Raw genomic sequence first — 20,962 nt, forward strand, 5'->3', positions numbered from 1 at the left:
AACTTGCATTTGTGGTCACAGTGGTGCCTGTGTTAACCTTCCTATGGTGTAGAAATATACCTAGTTGGATGAATCTTATTGTGGCTAGCTGGTCTAGTGGCTAACTCTATGACCGCGGGTTCAATCCCGGCCGGGGGTATGGTTTATGTAAAAGATACTTTGTTGCACGGAAGTGTTGAACTCTACAAATGATATAGTAGAAATCTTCGGCTTTAAAGTTGAAAATAGGAATTTGGTAATTATCCTAGTATATAAATCACCACCAGCAACTGCTGAGGGATTCACAGATCAGTTCAGGAAGATAGATAGCTATGTGGATAGGCTAGAAAATCCCACACCAAATATTTTACTTATGTAAAATGGAAAATGGAAGATTGACCCCAATTGAAATAAGTCACTGTCTAACTTTTTTGGGTTATCCTAGGTTCTCTACACATATGCTGCTATGTATGATAATCTATGTAACTGTATTTGTGTATACCCGAATAAACTTATTATAACACAATGTTATACCAGAAATATTTCCGGGAAGCGCCGTGGCTCAACAGGCACATACCAGGGAACTGACGACGCTTTCTGAAAAAGTATTCATTAAACCAACAGGTAATTGATCCCACTAGAAATGAAAATACCCAGGATTTGATATTCACAAACAACGAGAAACTAATCAGAGACATAACAGTTACAAAAACAATATACTCTGATCACATCATAGAAGCTCAAACGAGTATTAACTCAGGGTTGGGGAACTACAATCAAAAGGTTAGAGACGGGATGGTCAGTAAGTTTAATTTTAACAACCATAGAATTGACTGGGAAAAAATAAACCAAGAGCTATCAGACATACCCTGGGAATCAGACATAAGCGCCCTAAATCCCCACCAGTGCCTAGAGAAGCTGAATACAGAAGCATATGAAGCATGTTACCTGGAGGTTATTCCGGGGATCAACGCCCCCGCGGCCCGGTCCATGACCAGGCCTCCCGATGGATCAGGGCCTGATCAACTAGGCTGTTACTGCTGGCCGCACGCAGTCCAACGTACGAGCCACAGCCCGGCTGATCCGGCACTGACTTTAGGTATCTGTCCAGCTCTCTCTTGAAGGCAGCCAGGGGTTTATTGGCAATTCCCCTAATGCTTGATGGGAGGCTGTTAAACAGTTTTGGGCCCCGGACACTTATGGTGTTTTCCCTTAGTGTACCAATGGCGCCCCTACTTTTTATTGGGGGCATTTTGCATCGCCTGCCCAGTCTTTTACTTTCGTAGGGAGTGATTTCTCTGTGCAGATTTGGGACCATTCCTTCCAAGATTTTCCAAGTGTAGATTATGATATATCTCTCCCTCCAGGGTTCCAACGAGTACAAGTCAAGTGCTTCCAAGCGTTCCCAGTAGTTAAGGTGCTTGACAGAACTTATACGTGCAGTAAAGGATCTCTGTACACTCTCTAGATCTGCGATTTCACCTGCTTTGAATGGAGATGTTAATGTACAGCAGTATTCCAGCGTAGAGAGAACAAGTGATTTGAAAAGGATCATCATGGGCTTGGCATCTCTCGTTTTGAAAGTTCTCATTATCCATCCTATCATTTTCTTTGCACGTGCGATCGTGGCATTGTTGTGATTCTTGAAAGTGAGATCCTCAGACATTACTACTCCCAGGTCCCTTACATTAGTTTTCCGCTCTATTGTATGGCCGGAGTCAGTAGTATACTCTGTTCTAGTTATTATCTCCTCCAGTTTTCCATAACGGAGTAGTTGGAATTTGTCCTCATTGAACATCATATTGTTTACCGTTGCCCACTGGAAAACTTTGTTTATATCTTCTTGGAGATTAACCGCGTCCTCAGCAGATGACAGCCTCATGCAGATCCTAGTATCATCCGCAAAGGATGATACGGTGCTGTGGCGTATATCTCTGTTTATGTCTGATATGAGGATAAGGAATAAGATGGGGGCGAGTACTGTGCCTTGTGGAACAGAGCTCTTCACTATGGCAGCCTCCGATTTAACTCTGTTGACCACTACTCGTTGTGTTCGATTTGTTAGGAAGTTGAAGATCCATCTCCCCACTTTCCCAGTTATTCCTTTAGCACGTATTTTATGGGCTATTACGCCATGATCGCATTTGTCAAATGCTTTTGCAAAGTCTGTTTATATTACATCTGCATTCTGATTATTTCCAGTGCATCCAAGGCCATGTCATAATGATCCAGTAGTTGTGAGAGGCAGGAGCGACCTGCCCTGAACCCATGTTGCCCTGGATTGTGCAGATTTTGGGAATCCAGGTGATTTGCAATCCTGCTTCTTAGCACTCTTTCAAAGATTTTTATGATGTGGGACGTCAGAGCTATTGGTCTATAGTTCTTAGCTAATGCTTTGCTGCCACCTTTATGGAGTGGGGCTATATCCGTTGTTTTAAGTGACTGTGGAATTTCACCCATGTCCAAGCTCCTCCTCCATAGTGTACCATTGAGGAAACCCAGAAGATCAGATATAGCGAGAGTGTAGTGTAGGAGATGGTACAGAAGAAAAAAAACGGGTTACTGAATTGCTTAAAAACACAAATATGCTGCAACAGAGGAAAGATAGTCTTAGCCGAGAGATCACTGAATTAGAGCAGAAACTTACGATACCATACCTCACAGAAGAAGTACAAAAGGAACAAAGGGCCATACAGAATATTGCAAGAAACCCAACATATTTCTATTCCTATGCAAAATCCAAGCTAAGAACTACCTCCAGGTAACTTGTAGAATTAGACCACTACTAAGCGGAGACTCGTATACTGACGATGAACAGGAAATGAGTGAAATCCCCGAAGAACAGTATGAGTCGGTGTTCAACAACCCACTAAATGACAGCAAGGTAGAAAATGCAGAAATATTTTTCACTCCAGCAGAAGGTCGTGCAGACCAACTGACATTAATACAAATCCCATAGATTTCGAAAAAGAAATAGATAACATGCCCACTCAGCACCTGGACCAGATTCATGGAATGCTCTATTTATAAAGAAGTGCAAAGTACCACTAGCACGAGCCCTCAGTGTTCTGTGGAGAAAGAGCTTAGATCTAGGTGAAATACCGGAGGCCTTGAAAGGTGCAGACATAGCTCCATTGCATAATGTAGGTAGATCACTAGCTAAAATTTACAGACCAGTAGCCTTAACTTCTCACATAAAAATCTTCGAAAGAGTGATGAGACGGCAGATTACAAATTTCATGGACCAGTATAACCCGAACCAGCATGGTTTTAGAGCAGGACGATCATGTCTGTCACAGCTGCTGAACCATTATGACAGAATTACGGAGGCACTGGAAGACGACCAAAACGCAGATGTGATTTACACAGATTTTGCAAAGGCGTTTGACAAATACGATCTTGGAGTGATAGCGCACAAAATGAGGGTCATGGGCATTACGGGGAAGGTAGGCAGATGGATTTTCGGGTTCCTGGCACACAGAACACAAAAAGTAGTAGTAAACAGAACAAGATCCAGCATCAGCGAGGTCAAAAGCTCAGTGTCCCAAGGCACTGTCCTGGCACCTCTGCTGTTTCTCATCCTCACAGCAGACATAGATAACACCCGGCACACTTTTCTATCATCATTTGCAGATGACACTAAAATAAGCATGAAAGTTACTACGGTAGAAGACACTGAAAAAGTACAGGAAGACATAAACAGGGTTTTCCAGTGGGCAGTGGAGAACAACATGACGTTCAGTGGTAGTAAGTTCCAGCTGCTTAGGTATGGAAAGAATGAAGAACTCAAAAGGAACACTGTATACAAAACTCAAGAGGGTCACCAAATAAAACGAAAGGAACACGTAAAAGCCCTGGGAATATTTATGTCAGCTGACCTTTCTTTTAAAGACCATAACAAGACAAAGATCACAACAGCCAGGAAGATGATGGGGTGGGTATTGAGAACTTTCAAAACAGTAAAGCAGTAAAGCACCTAAATTATTGGGAACACCTTCAAGTCTTGAACATGTACCCATTGGAGCGGAGGAGAGATGACAATATATACCTGGAAAGTATTCGAGGGCCTGGTCCGAAATCTGCACACTGCCATAACATACTGGAGTGAGAGATATGGGAGGAAATGTAAAATAAACCCAGTCAGGAGCAGGGGTGCGTTGGGGACAATAAGGGAACACTGAATCAACATCCGGGGTCCCAGACTATTCAACATCTTACAAGAAGATATCAGAAACACGGCTGCAACAAGTGTAGAAGTCTTCAAGAGGAAACTGGACAAGTATCTTCATCAGGTGCCAGATCAGCCAGGCTGTGATGGATATGTGGAGCAGACGCCTTCCAGCAGCAACAGCCTGGTTGACCAGGCAAGCACCAGACGAGCCTGACTCATGACCGGGCTCCGAGAGTAGTGAAACTCTCGAAACTCTTCAAAGATATATCAAAGGTCAAAGGTACGATGAGTGGGTTGGGTCTTGGGAGTGGTTAGTGGGTTGGGCTTGTATGATAGTTATATTATGGTAACACCCGCAGTGTGTTACTACGCTATTCTACATAATAGTAACACTATATTTGATAGTTACATTATATACGATAGTTACATGATATATGATAGTGACATTATATACGATAGTGACATTATATACCATCATATAAGGAGCGGGCACTATATACAGTAGGAGAACCTGCAGTAACCTGACACAAGAGAGAGACTGTACAAGTGCCGACTCCTGTGTACCCTACGTGACTGATCTGATTGTTGGGCTCTGATTACCAGGTGAGAGAGAGAGAGAGAGAGAGAGAGAGAGAGAGAGAGCGAGAGAGAGCGAGAGAGAGCGAGAGAGAGCGAGAGAGAGCATAGGTCTGACACTGCACATATCCACATTTCTCAACACAAAGCAAGATCTCCATCAGCCTCCAGGCTTCTACCACTCCTCTTAACTTTGCTCCCATGCGTGTGGACAACCCTCATATAAAAATTTTGCTTAATAGCATATGAGAAATTAACTTGAAATTTAGTAGGACGAAGTGGGATAAGATAGTGGGATGGGTGACTGTTATAGGTCATCCTGAGTGATGGTAATTCCCAGGTAATATTAACCCCAGTTCTGCTGGCGCGAAATATTTTCAACTTAGTGCAATTATTATATAGAATAGTGTATTATTATATTATTATAATCAAAAAGAAGCGCTAAGCCACAAGGACTATATAGAATAGTGTAGCGGTAACCCCATGTTGTATGATGTGTATAGTGAACCTGTGTAAGTTGGGTGTATAGTGGTTCCTCATACTCACCTAGTTGTACTTGTGATGAATGGTTTGAAAAACCGATAAGTTGAAGATTGAGACACTTATGCAGCATATGGGAATCATTATTCAGGAAACGTTTCGCCACACAGTGGCTTCATCAGTCCAATACAAAGAGGAAGGCGTAAGGAGAGGAGGAGAATGAGGTAATCAGTCCCTCAACCTGGAGTCGATGTGTTCAGTCCATCAATCTTGTAGAATGTACAGCATAGGGCCGTAGACGTGGCTTATATACTGTAGTGAGGTGACGTGAAGCAGGCGGAGGCGGGGTCATAGTGGTACCATCCACTAGTCGAAGTAGGTCTTCGTCCAAAGGTTGAACAAGTGTTGAAGAATTCTTTGTAACAAGATCCCATGATGCTGCAGTGTCTGACAGTTGTGATGGATGGTTTGAAAAACCGACAAGTTGAAGATTGAGACACTTATGCAGCATATGGGAATCTTTATTCAGGAAACGTTTCGCCACACAGTGGCTTCATCAGTCCAATACAAAGAGGAAGGCGTAAGGAGAGGAGGAGAATGAGGTAATCAGTCCCTCAACCTCTCCTTACGCCTTCCTCTTTGTATTGGACTGATGAATTATTATTATTATAATCAAGGGGGAAGCGCTAAACCCGTAGGATTATACAGCGCCCAGGGGAGGGGGGATGTGGAAGGCATTCAGGCTTAATTCGGGGAACTGGAGCACAGATCCAATTCCTTAAATCAAGAGCCCCTCACCAACATTAAGGAACCTTCCATGAGGGGGTTGGACTGATGAAGCCACTGTGTGGCGAAACGTTTCCTGAATAAAGATTCCCATATGCTGCATAAGTGTCTCAATCTAGTTGTACTTATCGAGTTTATTGCAGGGATCGAATCAGGCCTAATTTTGCAGCTGTTATCAACAATTATCTGATTGCTGACCTCCAGGGCCCAATTATACCTCCGCTTGAAACTATGTATAGTATTTATATCCACTTCACCATCCAGTTCATTCCATTTAGCATCCCAAGACTAAACAAAATATACTTCTAACGTTTCTGTGGCTTGTCTGCGTCTTTAGCTCTGCGTCTTTATCAGTAGTAGACTGGAATAAATGCAATCTTCCAGTGGATTATCAGGATAATATAATGTTCAGTGGTGACAAGTTCCAACTGTTTAGATCTGGAAAGAATGAAGAACTCAAAAGGGTGCTATATACAGAACGAAAGAAACGAAAGAGGATCATCAGATAAAACGAATGGAACATGTGAAGGACCTGAATGTATTAATGTAGGCAGACCTTTTAAAAAACATTGTAAGTCATATGTCACCACACCCTAGAAGACGACGGGGTGGGTAGTGAGAATTTTCAAACCAAGGGAAATAATGCAGTAGTGGCACTGTTCAAATAGCATGTTCTCTCACGCTTAGAGAATTGTTCAGTGTTGACGGTACCGTTTAGGGTAGGGGAGACATCCGAGGTGGAACACATACACAGATCGTTTTCGGCCCGAGTAGAGCCATTATAACATTTTAATTATCAGGAATGGAGAGAGAGATGCGTGATAAAATATGCGTGGAAGATACTGCACACGGCCATAACGTACTGGATGCCACGGGCACAATGAGAGTACACTGTATCAATATTCCTGAGCCCAAACTATTAACATCTTACCAGAAGATATCAGGAACTCTGCCAGAACAAGTGTAAAAATCTTCAAGGAACTCGACAAGTATATCCACCAAGTGCCGGGTCAACCCGGCTGTGATGAATATGTTGTTGGCCAGCCGGTCGCCAGCAGCAACAGCTTGGTTAAACAAGCGAGTACCAGACAAGTGTGGCTGCAGGAATGGGAAAACTTTCGAAACCCGTTAGTTGCAGTTAATATCAGTCATGAGGTGCTGGAGGTCACTGGAGGTTAGTACCAGTCATGAGGTGCTGGAGGTCACTGGAGGTTAGTACCAGTCATGAGGTACTGGAGGTTAGTACCAATAATGAGGTGCTGGAGGTCACTGGAGGTTAGTACCAGTCATGAGGTACAGGAGGTTAGTACCAGTCATGAGGTGCTGGAGGTCACTGGAGGTTAGTACCAGTCATAAGGTACTGGAGGTTAGTACCAGTTATGAGGTGCTGGAGGTTAATACCAGTCATGAGGTACTGGAGGTTAGTACCAATAATGAGGTACTGGAGGTCACTGGAGGTTAGTACCAGTCATGAGGTACAGGAGGTTAGTACCAGTCATGAGGTGCTGGAGGTCACTGGAGGTTAGTACCAGTCATAAGGTACTGGAGGTTAGTACCAGTCATGAGGTGCTGGAGGTCACTGGAGGTTAGTACCAGGCAGGTGCTGGAGGTTAGTATCAGTCATGAGGTGTTGGAGATTAGTACCAGTCATGAGGTGCTGGAGGTTAGTACCAGTCAAGAGGTGCTGGAGGTTAGTACCAGTCATGAGGTGCTGGAGGTTAGTACCAGTCATGAGGTGCTGGAGGTTAGTACCAGTCATGAGGTGCTGGAGGTTAGTACCAGTCATGAGGTGCTGGAGGTTAGTACCAGTCATGAGGTGCTGGAGGTTAGTACCAGTCATGAGGTGCTGGAGGTTAGTACCAGTCATGAGGTGCTGGAGGTTAGTACCAGTCATGAGGTGCTGGAGGTTAGTACCAGTCATGAGGTGCTGGAGGTTAGTACCAGTCATGAGATGCTGGAGGTTAGTACCAGTCATGAGGTGCTGGAGGTTAGTACCAGTCATGAGGTGCTGGAGGTTAGTACCAGTCATGAGGTGCAGTAGGTTAGTACCAGTCATGAGATGCTGGAGGTTAGTACCAGTCATGAGGTGCTGGAGGTTAGTACCAGTCATGAGGTGCTGGAGGTTAGTACCAGTCATGAGATGCTGGAGGTTAGTACCAGTCATGAGGTGCTGGAGGTTAGTACCAGTCATGAGGTGCTGGAGGTTAGTACCAGTCATGAGGTGCTGGAGGTTAGTACCAGTCATGAGGTGCTGGAGGTTAGTACCAGTCATGAGGTGCTGGAGGTTAGTACCAGTCATGAGGTCACTGGAGGTTAGTACCAGTCATGAGGTGCTGGAGGTTAGTACCAGTCATGAGGTGCTGGAGGTTAGTACCAGTCATGAGGTGCTGGAGGTTAGTACCAGTCATGAGGTGCTGGAGGTTAGTACCAGTCATGAGGTGCTGGAGGTTAGTACCAGTCATGAGATGCTGGAGGTTAGTACCAGTCATGAGGTGCTGGAGGTTAGTACCAGTCATGAGGTGCTGGAGGTTAGTACCAGTCATGAGGTGCAGGAGGTTAGTACCAGTCATGAGGTGCTGGAGGTTAGTACCAGTCATGAGGTGCAGGAGGTTAGTACCAGTCATGAGGTGCAGGAGGTTAGTACCAGTCATGAGGTGCTGGAGGTTAGTACCAGTCATGAGGTGCTGGAGGTTAGTACCAGTCATGAGGTGCTGGAGGTTAGTACCAGTCATGAGGTGCTGGAGGTTAGTACCAGTCATGAGGTGCTGGAGGTTAGTACCAGTCATGAGGTGCAGGCGCTTAGCACCAGTCATGAGGTGCAGGAGGTTAGTACCAGTCATGAGGTGCTGGAGGTTAGTACCAGTCATGAGGTGCTGGAGGTTAGTACCAGTCATGAGGTGCTGGAGGTTAGTACCAGTCATGAGGTGCTGGAGGTTAGTACCAGTCATGAGGTCAGCCACAAGACAACATAACACTAAGTTAACTTCTCATATAAGAGAAATTCCATCATACTCTAAGTCAGTGTAACGTGGAGACAAAGGACACAACACGTGGAGAAACTGAAGAAACATGTTCAAAAGGCGAAACGTCTCAATTGTCTTTTTCTTTTCTTTAAACTTTAACATATTGGCTGTGTCTGCTGACATAAATAACGTGTCTGCTTTTGCAGTATAATAATAAAAATATTTGCGTTTTCCACAACTTTTTTCTCACGATTTCTCAGTTAACATTATTTAAGTTAGGTTGATTATCCTTAATTTATTTTGATAAACAATTTGGGAAGTACGGCCAATGGAACAGCAGACAGTATGTTGAAAATTGGACTTGTGATGTTATATGTACCTCTGTGATGTTATATGTACCTTGTGATGTTATATGTACCTCTGTGATGTTATATGTAACTCTGTTCCTTTTGGATGAAAGGCTTCTGTGGTATATCCTTACTATCAGTTCAGATATACTGGAATTACTACTAATAATGTGCAGGGATCTGAGGACGAGCTGGGCAAGAAGAAACACACTGTAAACTCATTATTCTTAGAAATTAGCAGTAGAGAGAGGCTGAAGTAACTAGCAACACGTAATGAACTCGGAGGACAGAGGGGACATACTGACGTGTGTGTATTCTCACCGAATTGTGGTTGCAGAGGTCGATTCACAGCTTCCACTGTGTGTGTGTACTTATTTGTAGTTGCAGGGAAGTCGATTCAAAGCTCTTGGCCCCGCTTCTTTGCTGGTCGCTACTAGGCCCACACACTACCTGCTCCAAGAGCTTTATCGTACCTCTTCTTAAAGCTCTGTATGGATTCTGTGTGTGTGTGTGTGTGTGTGTGTGTGTGTGTGTGTGTGTGTGTGTGTGTGTGTGAAAAATGAGTGAGTTTGAGACAGCAAGCTAGTGAGTTAATTGTAATTGCAGTTGTTTACTCAGCTATTAGTGACAGCTGTGGCTGTTGGTGAGCGGGTGAACATGAGGGTAGTGAGGCGGTGGTGTTATAGTGATGGCAGTAATAATACTTGTTAGGATAATATTCTGTCAACTGATGCAGCATAGACTCGATGAATTGGCTTATTATTTGTAAGGGAAGCTGACAAAGACTGAAGCTGGTGAAGCTTGTTATGTGGCGGCTGTGTGACGTAGGAGAGTGCTAACCAGCTATGAATGGGCCACCATAGAGAACATACCTAACTGAAGAAATGACAGGGGACTAGGGAGGTGGAGGGAGAGAAGAAAGGAAGAGGGAAGAGAATACAGGACAGAATTAATGAATTTGAAAAAGTCTTTTGACGAGTTTCGAGAGCTTTTATAGTCCCGGAGCCCGGCCATGGGGCAGGCTCGTCTGGTGCTTGCCTGGTCAGCCAGGCTATTCTAGGCAGGCACCTGACAAGCCTGGCTGGTCTGTGGTATCAGGAAAACTCTCGAAACCCATTGTAGGTATATTTTTGTCACCTACGTTCCAAGAAGTACAGGTCGAGGGACTTAAAAACGTTCCCAGTAATTTAGGTACTTCACTGAATTTATGCGAGCAGTGAAGGTTCTCTGTACGTTCTCTTGGCCTGCTTTAAAATGGACTGTTAGTGTGCAGCAATATTCGAGCCTAGAAAATAAGTGACTTATCTGCCACTCTACAGCAGCTAATTCTTAGTTTTCCACAATGTTAAGAGACAGTCAAATGCACTTGTATAAACAAAAGATGACCCAGCTGAAGCCCTTGATGCCTGTATCTGTTTATTTACAATACGCAGTAGCATCTATCTCGACTTCCCCCTCTCCTCTCTCTTCTCTCCCCTTTTATCTTCCCCCTACTTTTCCCTTCCCCGTCTGCTTATTTTTCCTCTTCCCTTGGGTTTCATACACTGAGGGAAGACCACATGTTAATTAAACATAATTGGGCTCATCCCTAGTGAGATGCTGACTTACTGTATATGTTAGTTACATATTGGAAGCAAAGCTGTTGTCCTGTCATATCCAACAGTTTTTATTTGGTTTAATATGTTTATTATTCACTTCATACCTATCCTGTGGGCGGTAGTTATAAGATTACAGAGGTCCAGGGACTGGGCTGCAGTTTTGATAGCTGAACAAGTTACAGTGGTAATGAACTATTTACATGTTTATAGTATCTAGTCACAATCATAACTAGTTATTTATGTGGACATGAACTAGGGGGAGAGAGAGATGTACGTACGTATGTTTAATTGGCAATACGTTATTTACAGTGAGCAAAGTCAGGGTATTTTTCCAGAATGGTTTTAATATATCACTGTGGATAAAATACTTTGACATTTCTTGAACATTTCTGAGTGAGTTGTCTCTGAATTCATTAGTTTGATCACTTTCCAGTACATAATGAGGCAAGGTGTGACAATTGTCTATCTGACAGAGTTTACATTTCGTTTGGTCTACATGTGGTGGTGACACAACATGGGTTTCGTATGTCGAGTGGGAATCTGTCAGCATGAACTGTGAGGTTTCGTTCCAGTGCGGGTTCAGTAGCTACGGCAGCTTTTAAAGTTTCGTTCCGACAAAACTGGAGTTGCTATTACATAAGGGAATAGGAAGATCAGGACAATGGAAATAAGTCAGACTTTTTTTTTTTGGGGGGGGGGGCTTATCCTAGGTAATTTACACATATGTTAATTTGTGTTACTTTATTTATGTGTACCTGTGCCTCAATAAACTTACTTAAAGCTGGTGATGGCATTTCAGAACCTGTTTGCCGGACCCGGTGGGTTTCACCTCTATCCCCTTCTCTGGTTGATATTCTTTATATTATTATTCAAAAGACAATAATACCATGAAGGCAGACTTCAGTACAGATTATAATCATGGGAGAGCGCTAAACCTGTAGGATTATACAGCGCCTGTGGGGAGATGGAAGGTATTCAGGCTTAATTTAGGGAACTAGAACATAGATCCAGTACCCTAGATCAAGAGCCCCTCACCGGCGTCAAGGAACCTCCCTTGAGGGGACTTCAGTACACAGCTCGGCCCTATATATTAATTTGTAAAGTTAATGTGCGAGTACTTTAATACTGAAGAATAATACATAAATGGGTAAAGGGTAAAATTGGAGCCATCCGTGGGCAGCATTATTTCATTCACAGGGAAGCGTTAAATAAGTAGAGGTCATACCATACAGTGCAAGAAGAATGGACACAATCAAGGTCAGTCCTTGTGTGGGCTAGAGTTTCATTTAGTCATTTGATGTAAGGTAGTCAAGGAGTGAATACTTGGCTGCTGATGTGATGTTCCATAAAATTTGAAGATCAAGGATGCTCAAGGCTTGTGGTATAATGGTCGATTTCATTTAGATATTGACGAAGCTGGGCTAAGGAGAAGTTATTGCCTTAGGGCAGTGCTCTTGGTCCCACATAGTATTTATTTTAACCGTCGTTAATGGCCAATAACGAACTGGCGACTGCACGTCTGGCACTGCTGGACACATCACTGCTTAAATCGTAAACTATGAAGGTTGTTCCAGCTAGCCAGAGAGGTTGACTACATGGAGCTAGGCGTTGTGTCTTGACAGAAAAATGGTGTCCGGGTCGAGACAGATCGGTCCTGATGATTTGTACGTGGAAGTGTGTAGTAGCTCAAGTATCTGCTCTCTCTCTCTCTCTCTCTCTCTCTCTCTCTCTGACTGCTTGTGGGAAGCTTTGTTGTCTCCGACAACGAGGTCTGATGCACACAAATGAAGAAGGTGCAGCCGGAGAAAACTGGGAGGGAGGGAGGAGTGGCACTCAAGGCATGGTATGCCAAGTGTTGGAGGACTGGTGAAGGAAGTTAGAGGGTGCCACACTAAAACGTTTTTTTATTCTTAGGTTTATTAACCCATGATAACCCAGCAGGGTCTATTTTACCTTAGTCCTCTCCAATGCAAACCAGACCAGCAGTGCTAATGGGCAAAAGTAAGCTCAGTCAAGAAGTGTCCCCTGTAACAAGCTCCAGAAAGTAATATTAACTCCAGCTCTTCTACAGCTGCCGTAGCTACTGAACCCGTAATTGATGGAAGACTTAATATCTGCTGAGGTGTCTCCATTCAGACTTAAGGATGTCAGTGTGCGCGACCCAACCTGTATGGTGGAAACCATAGATATTATTATAATTAAAGAAAGCGCTAAACCGACAAGGGTCATACAGCGCTGCGGGGCAGAAAGAAAGCATAGGTAGCTTTTGTAACCACGGTGTCACCATGAGGTTGAATAGTGTAGCAGCCCACTGCTGATGTATCAAGTTTTGTCAAATACAATAAATTTTTAAGGGTTATATATCAGAGAAACCCCATGTTATTTTTTGAAGTAATAGCAACTAGGGGGAAAAGGGTTAAAATAGAAAACACAAATTGCCTTGATCTGCCTGTGACTGCTTTCAAGGGTTTTTTGTACTTGCATCCCCTCAAGGTGAGGAGTTCTTGATCTAGGGATTTGGGGCTACCCCCTACCCCCCTCCCCTTTCCTTGGAGCAAGGTAGTTAGTCCTGAGCTCCTTGGCCACCTGTACACTACTAGTCAAGGATACTTTAATACCTAAAATAAGAATTGAACTTTATATATATATATATATATATATATATATATATATATATATATATATATATATATATATATATATATATCATACCGAATGGGTAAAATTGGTCAATTAGCAAGAACTCATTTAAAATAAATCCTTTATAAAAATTTCTCTTTTATGTTTAAATGTATATTTTTCATTTATGTAAAAATAATTTTGTACCAAAAGAACCCTAGAAAACTTGCCTAACCTTATTATAATAAGGGCAGTTGAATTTAGCTTAATCCAACTAAATATATTTTAGTTAAGTTTACAATAACTTAATAAACACAGTGAAATATATTTTTTCCGTTGGGTATAGAATGATTTTTGCGAAATTATTCCATACACACATCTTTGCTTGCCTTATTTGGTGAGAAGAGCATTGCAATTTAAGCCAAAATCCCATGTTCTATCTATTCGACACAACATATATTTTGTTAGCACATTGTCCGTCTCCCACCAAGGCAGGGTGGCCTGAAAGAGAAAAAACTTTCATTATTCACTCCATCACTGTCTTGCCAGAGGTGTGCTTCCACTACAGTTATAAAACTGCAACACTAACACCCCTTCAGAGTGCAGACACTGTACTTCCCATCTACAGGACCCAAGTCCGACCTATAGGTTTAGCTATATCCCTTCATAAATGCTCACACCCCCAACAGCACGTCAAGTCCTAAAATCATTCGTCTCCATTTGCTCCTAACACGTTCATCATGCATGCTTGCTGGAAGTCCAAGCCCATTACACACAAAACCACCTTTACCCCCTCCCTCCAACCTTTCCTAGGCCGACCCCTACCCCGGCTTCCCTCCACTGCAGATTTATACAATCAAAGTCGTTCTATTTTGTTTCAGCCTCTCTGCATGTCCGAACCACCTTAACAATCCTTCCTCAGTTTTGGTAATCCCACACCTCCTCCTAATTTCCAAACTACGAATTCTCTGCATTATATTCACACCACACATTGCTGTCAGACAAGACATCTCCACTGCCTCCGGCCTTCTCCCTGTTGCAACATTCACCACCCATGTTTCACACCCATACAAAAGCGTTGGTATAACTATACTCTCATACATTCTCCTCTTTGCTTCCATGGACAAAATTCTTTGTCGCCACACACTCCTAAGTGCACCACACACTTTTTTGCCCCTCATCAATTCTGTGATTCACCTCATCTTTCGAAGACCCATCTGCTGACACATCCACTACTGTCTAATATTCTCTCCCATACTCTCTCCCTCCAATCTTTCGTCAAGTATTTTTTTTATCACCTTACTCTTTCTATATTCACTTTTAATTTTCTTCTTTTACATACCCTACCAAAATCATCCACCAACCTCTGCAACTTCTCTTCAGAATCTCTCAAAAGCACAGTGTAATCAGCAAAGAGCAACTGTGACAACACCCACATTGTGTTAGATTCTTCATCTTTTAACCCCACGCCTCTTGCCAACACCTGAGCATTCACTTCTCTTACAACCCCATCTGTAAATATATTGAACCATGGTGACATCACACATCCTTGTCTAAAGCCTACTTTTACTGGGAAGTAATCTCCCTCGCCTACATACTCTGAGCCTCACTATCCTTATAAAAGCTCTTCACTTTCAGTAACCTACCTCCTATTCCATACATTTGCAAAATCTGCCGCATTGCTCCCCTATCCACCCTGTCATACGCCTTTTACAAATCCATATATAATATATATATATATATATATATATATATATATATATATATATATATATATATATATATATATATATATATATATATATATATGTCGTGCCGAATATGTAAAACTGGTCAATTAGCAAGAACTCATTTAAAATTAAGTCCTTTCTAAAATTTTCTCTTATACATTTAAAGATATATTTTTTTCATTAATGTTAATATAAAAAAATTAATTTTGCTCCAAAAGAATCTTAGAAAACTTACCTAACCTTATCATAACACGAACAAATTATTTTAGCCTAACCGAACTAAATATATTTTAGATTTGTTTACAATAATTTAATACTAAACAAACACAGTGAAATATATTTTTTTTCGTTAGGTTCAGAATGATTTTGGCGAAATTATTGCATACACAAATTTTCACTTGTCCTATATGGCAAGATGGACGTTGCTATTTAAACCAAGATCGCAAGTTCTGCCTATTCGGCACGACATTATATATATATATATATATATATATATATATAATATAATATAATATATATATATATATATATATATATATATATATATATATATATATATATATATATATATAATGTGTGTGTGTGTGTAATATGACAGTAAACATGTGATATGGTAGAGTTTCCAGCCATGTTTCTTCCAATACTACATACACTAGTATTTTTGGGTCATATTTAATTTACAAATTTGCACAACACCCTCAATTTGCTGTGAGGCCAAGCTTCCTTGTTGATTGTCACCCAGTTGAACATAGGAAGTAGTGAGAGGGCGTTAAAGGGTGTCACAACCAGACTGGGTCCCGGGGGTACTGACACCAGGAATTGTGTACAGGCAATAATTCTAAATACTAATTTATACTAAAAGCAGGAAGAACTTATCCTTTTGTTAACTGATGATAAACTTGCATGATTATTGATTTGGATTTATTAATATTTTTGGATGCATAGTTGGTGGATTTAGAAATGGATATAATCAAAACTAAGCGATAAACCAGGGTCATACAGCGCTGCTAGAAATGGATAGCGAAGTGTGATTTATGATGTATGTGTGCGCATTGAAGTAAAGGCACTGGTACAGAGAACTAATATGTGTATTTGTGTGTTACAGGTGTGGCGGGTGTGGGCAGTGTGAGCCACACACTGGGGCCACTCGACGGCTCTCTTTACGCCACTGTCACTAAGAAACGTCAGCCACCGCCGCCAGCATCACCACATTCACCAGTGTCACCACACGCGCCCTCAGCCCACACACCCTCACCCCACGGCCTCGTTAATGGGCGCTACGCTGCCTCCATAGACTCTGGTATCGCCTCCAGCAACTCAGCGGGCGCAGCGCCCGTCTCCCCTCCTACCTCTGATACTTCCCAGACGTCTGGTGAATCCCGCGGTACGGCGGCAGCGGTGGCCACGGGGCGGGTGGGGGCTGGGGGGCCTCCACCCTATGTGGATGCCCGCCAGCTGGATGAGCTACTCCAAGGTATGCTCCTGGAGATCCAGAATATCCCTGACCTCCGCCCCGGCCAGACACCTGCCCCAGACATAGACTCCATCCGCTGTCCTGACTTCAGTATGACGACCAAGACAGACACACGAGTGGGGATAGTGAGTGGCGGTGCAGGGGAGGCGGGCGTTCACCCATACACCTCCCACCTCCCCCACTCCCCTGTCAACGGCTACAGCGGCTCCACCACCCACGACTCCCTTTTGGACACCTCTCTCAGCACCACCGCTGAAGACTTGCCCTACCACGCCCGCACTGACAGTAAGCCCTTCAGCTACGGTGCCGTCACGTCCTCGCCACTGCTGGGGAGACGCCGCACGACCTCTGAGGGTGGCGATGGAGTCCCAGCGCCGCCCTCGCCCTCCATACACCGACGCAATTCTCGTGAAACCCTGGGTCAGGCCCGAGCAGGTCTTGAGTCTCCCCGGCTGGTGCGACGCATGTCGGGCAGCGTCGGGGGCAGCCCAGGTGAAGGCAGCACCAATACCCGACGATCGCCCTCGCCGTCACCTTCTCCGGAACCTGGCAGTCGTGGTGGCACGTTACAGCGGCAGCGGTCACACACGCTCACTACTCGACTCATGTCTGGGGTGGAGTCCACGCCCAACACCTCACTCTCACGCTCAGAGCACACCAGGTCGGCCTCCAGGCTAGACGACTCCTTCGACTACTCCATCGACCCTCACTGGTGAGCAGCAGTACTTCTTGCATGAGGCGCTCTCCACTTCTTCAGACAGTGCATAAATGCACATGAAACATGAAGACTTGAATTGTTTCGCTCGTGAGAGCTTGAACAAGCACTAACTTAATGAAGCCGCCATTGAGCGAAACATTGTCATAATAGTCTTTGCTTTTCATGTGTCTTCATCCACTTGTCGGCTCATTGCAGCTTCTACTCTCTGGGAAGTGCGACTTATCACATCTTTCTCTAAACTAAAACAACTCACAACAGGTGTCATTTTTGCTGTCTGATTATCTATTGCACAGCTTTTCATTCTCCAGACATGTAAATTATCTGTACCTCCTTCCGGTCATAGTTACTTTCCTCAGATCGAACGTGATTGCCTCCCATTCCCAAGGCGTATCACCCCTTACAGTTTTAGCGATTCTCAAGTGACTGCTATAACTAATATATACCATTAGCAATTTTTTTTTGTGCAGAATAATGATGCTTATGAGGAAGTGCTAAACCCATAGTGGTCATACAGCGTCTTGGGGATGGGAGGTAATTCGGTTTGATTAAAGGAAGTGGAGGGTGGTAGCTCAAGTGCCCTGGATCAAGAGCCTTTCACTGGCATCAAGGCACCATTCTTTATCTCCCCTTCCCCCAATCTCAATGTTGATGTGCAGAATAACAAGTCATGTACTGTGTAGCACTGACATCAGGACCTGTTTGGATAGGTAATGATAGGAGATGCTGACAGTGTTAGGAGACATATGCAGTTATGTAGATAAATTGTTCAGAGAACTGACAAGTTGATAAATTAGACACATGTGCAACACTTGGTTATCTTCACTGAGGAAACATTTTGCCACACAGTGGCTTCATCAGTCCATACAAAGGAGAACTTGTCGGTTCTCTGAACCATTCATCTACATTTCTGTCAGACACAAAAACATCTTGGGATCTTAATACAGGGAATTCTTCACTTGCCTAAACTTTAGGCATGACCTACTTACACATTTGGATTTGTCAAGTGTGATACCACCTACGACTACTTCACCTCGCCTGTCTACAGTATACGTGTATAGGCCATTTCACACATGCTGTATTCTTTTTCAAGACTGGACTGATTACCTCAAACTCCCCTTATTCTTCACCATTCTCCCCTTATTCTTCACCATTCTCCCTTGTATGGACTGATGAAGCCACTGTGTGGCAAAACGTTTCCTCAATAAAGATACCCAAGTGTTGAACGTGTCTAATTTATCAGACATATGCAGTTGTATGGAATCCTTTGACAACACTTGGATCCCACAGGCATAGAAACATCGTAGGAGGAAATTAGTATTATGAATACATACTAGTAAGTAGTGCATATCAATTTCTGGAGACTAGTAATATACTGACAGTTGGTGAAACAAATGCAAGGAAGCCTAATTTATTTGTATAACTTCTCAGTTATCACTGGATTTTTTTTTTCCAGGTACATAGTAGATATGAGGCAATAGCTTGCCAAATTCCCAGAAGTGATATCATGAACTTAGGTATGAGTAAAGCTACTCTAGCATGAATTTGCACAACTGCAGGGGACCTACTGCCCCATGCTAAGCTTACTCTTGTAGTACAATATGTGTTAGGGAAGTAAACGTCCCCTTATTGGTTAGTGTTTGGCAAGTTTAATAACCGATAATTCCAAGCATCTTCACAGTTTGTCACATTCCTGGAGAATTAGTCCAGCAGGTGTGATGCTATATATAAGGGTTTTATGGATGAAGAGCATATCCATGTTCTTTAAACAGATATGTTCTTAGCTGTCTTGCTGATGTATACTTGGTGCTCCTCCTTATGCAACACTGTCGCATCTAAAAAGGTCATACTCATTTATCCATATTTCATGGTCAAAGTGATCTTTTGTGTGGGCCTCTGTGAAGGCTGCAAACATAACATTGACTCCTCTATTAGTCCACTGATAAAAGGTATTTTGTTGATGGATGGCTTAAGGCCCTGTAGCAGATATAAACGAGGTCATATTCTGTGTTTGTTGGGGGGATTTTGTTTGCATCAGTAGTTGTGGTTCTGGAGGGCCATGTTGGAGGGGGCACTGGCTGTGCCTTCGGTCCAACAAGGCTCCAAGGTGGTGGACTATTTTGATTTCCTTCCATTTTCTTTCTTAGTTTGCTGCCACTAAAAAATCACTTGGAGTGGGGTTGTTGTAACTACAGTGGAACCATGGCTTATGAACTTAATCCGTTCCGTGACCTTGTTCGTATTCTGATTTCTCTGTATGCCGAGTTAAGTTTCCTCATTTAAATTAATTGAAATACCATTTATCTGTTCCAGTGGAATTCCTGCTCACAGAGGCAGTACAAAATACACTTCAATATGCTAATATCAAATCTATGGCTTATTTATCCATCACAATTGATCTAATATGACATAAACAATAAAAATAACATAGAAACCTGATATATACTCTAGAATGAATAAAATATGTTATTATATATAACAAGTGGGGGTGGCCATAACCACTCCTGCATTGTTGTAGTATTCACTGCCATCTAGTGATGGCCTTTCGAAGCACACTTGTTATTATAGTAGTATGTATTATTATTACTATTATTATTAGTATGTACCTATTATAATTATTATTAATTTAGGGAACTGGAGCACAGATCTAATTCCCTAGATCAAGAGCCCCTCACCATGTACATACTACTACTACTAGTAATAATAATAACAATAATGATAATACAATAATAATACAATGAACCCTTAGTTAACGATGCCATCGGATAGCGATAAAATCGGATACTGATACGTTTTTGTGTCAAAATATTGGCTCGGCTAATGATAAAAAGCTTAGTAAAGGACATTCGTCCAGAACGTGTCCGCGCAGCCCGAGTCGCCCGGCCACGCCAGTGTGGCTAGTGTGCCATTGTTTACAAGCCACTGCGGACAATTCCATGCATACATGCGATACATTTTGTATTATTCTATTTTTTTAGTGCTTGTAACTGCTAAATAAGCCACCATTGGCATAAAGCTTCTAGTGTCAGAGAGGGGAGAATGTGCCTTTTTCAGTGATTCTGCAGTACATACGATACTGAAGCAGCAGGAATCTATAAAGGCTATAACGACAGCCAGCGATACAGTGTAGCATTAACTATAGGAAGTAAGTTAAGTGATTAATTGATAGAAAAAGGAAAGGATGAACCTAACTCCTCCAGTGTTGTTGGAGTTATGTAGGGCAACTGACAACACTGCCGTCTCTACTGCCTCTGCTGCGGCCTCCCTCCACCACTATGTACGGCTTATGCTCTCAGTGGCCCTTATACACCCAACAACAACACAGCAACACTCGTGACATACATAATGATGTATTTTATTCATTTTAGAGTATATGTCATGTTTCTGTGTTATTAATATTGTTTGTCATATTAAATGAATTGTGCTAGATAAATAAGCCGTAGAGCTGATATAAGTGTCATATTGAAGGACTATCGTGTGTCTTCCTACACAATTCCTAACATAAGCCAAAAACAGATCACTCT

At 42.8% G+C, this 20,962-nt stretch overlaps 1 protein-coding gene across 7 annotated transcripts in view; it reads left to right on the forward strand.

The window, feature by feature from the left end:
• by (focal adhesion protein tensin) overlaps nt 1-20,962 on the forward strand; it is an 830,704-nt gene that overhangs the window by 627,331 nt on the left and 182,411 nt on the right. For all 7 annotated transcript variants that reach the window (XM_070090572.1, XM_070090566.1, XM_070090570.1 and 4 more), the window contains exon 9: nt 16,355-17,435. In XM_070090572.1, the coding sequence (XP_069946673.1) occupies nt 16,355-17,435 (1,081 nt within the window). The remainder of the gene's footprint in view (nt 1-16,354; nt 17,436-20,962) is intronic.

The sequence above is a fragment of the Cherax quadricarinatus genome, chromosome 32, assembly GCF_038502225.1.
Source record: "Cherax quadricarinatus isolate ZL_2023a chromosome 32, ASM3850222v1, whole genome shotgun sequence".
NCBI classification, from domain to species: domain Eukaryota; kingdom Metazoa; phylum Arthropoda; class Malacostraca; order Decapoda; family Parastacidae; genus Cherax; species Cherax quadricarinatus.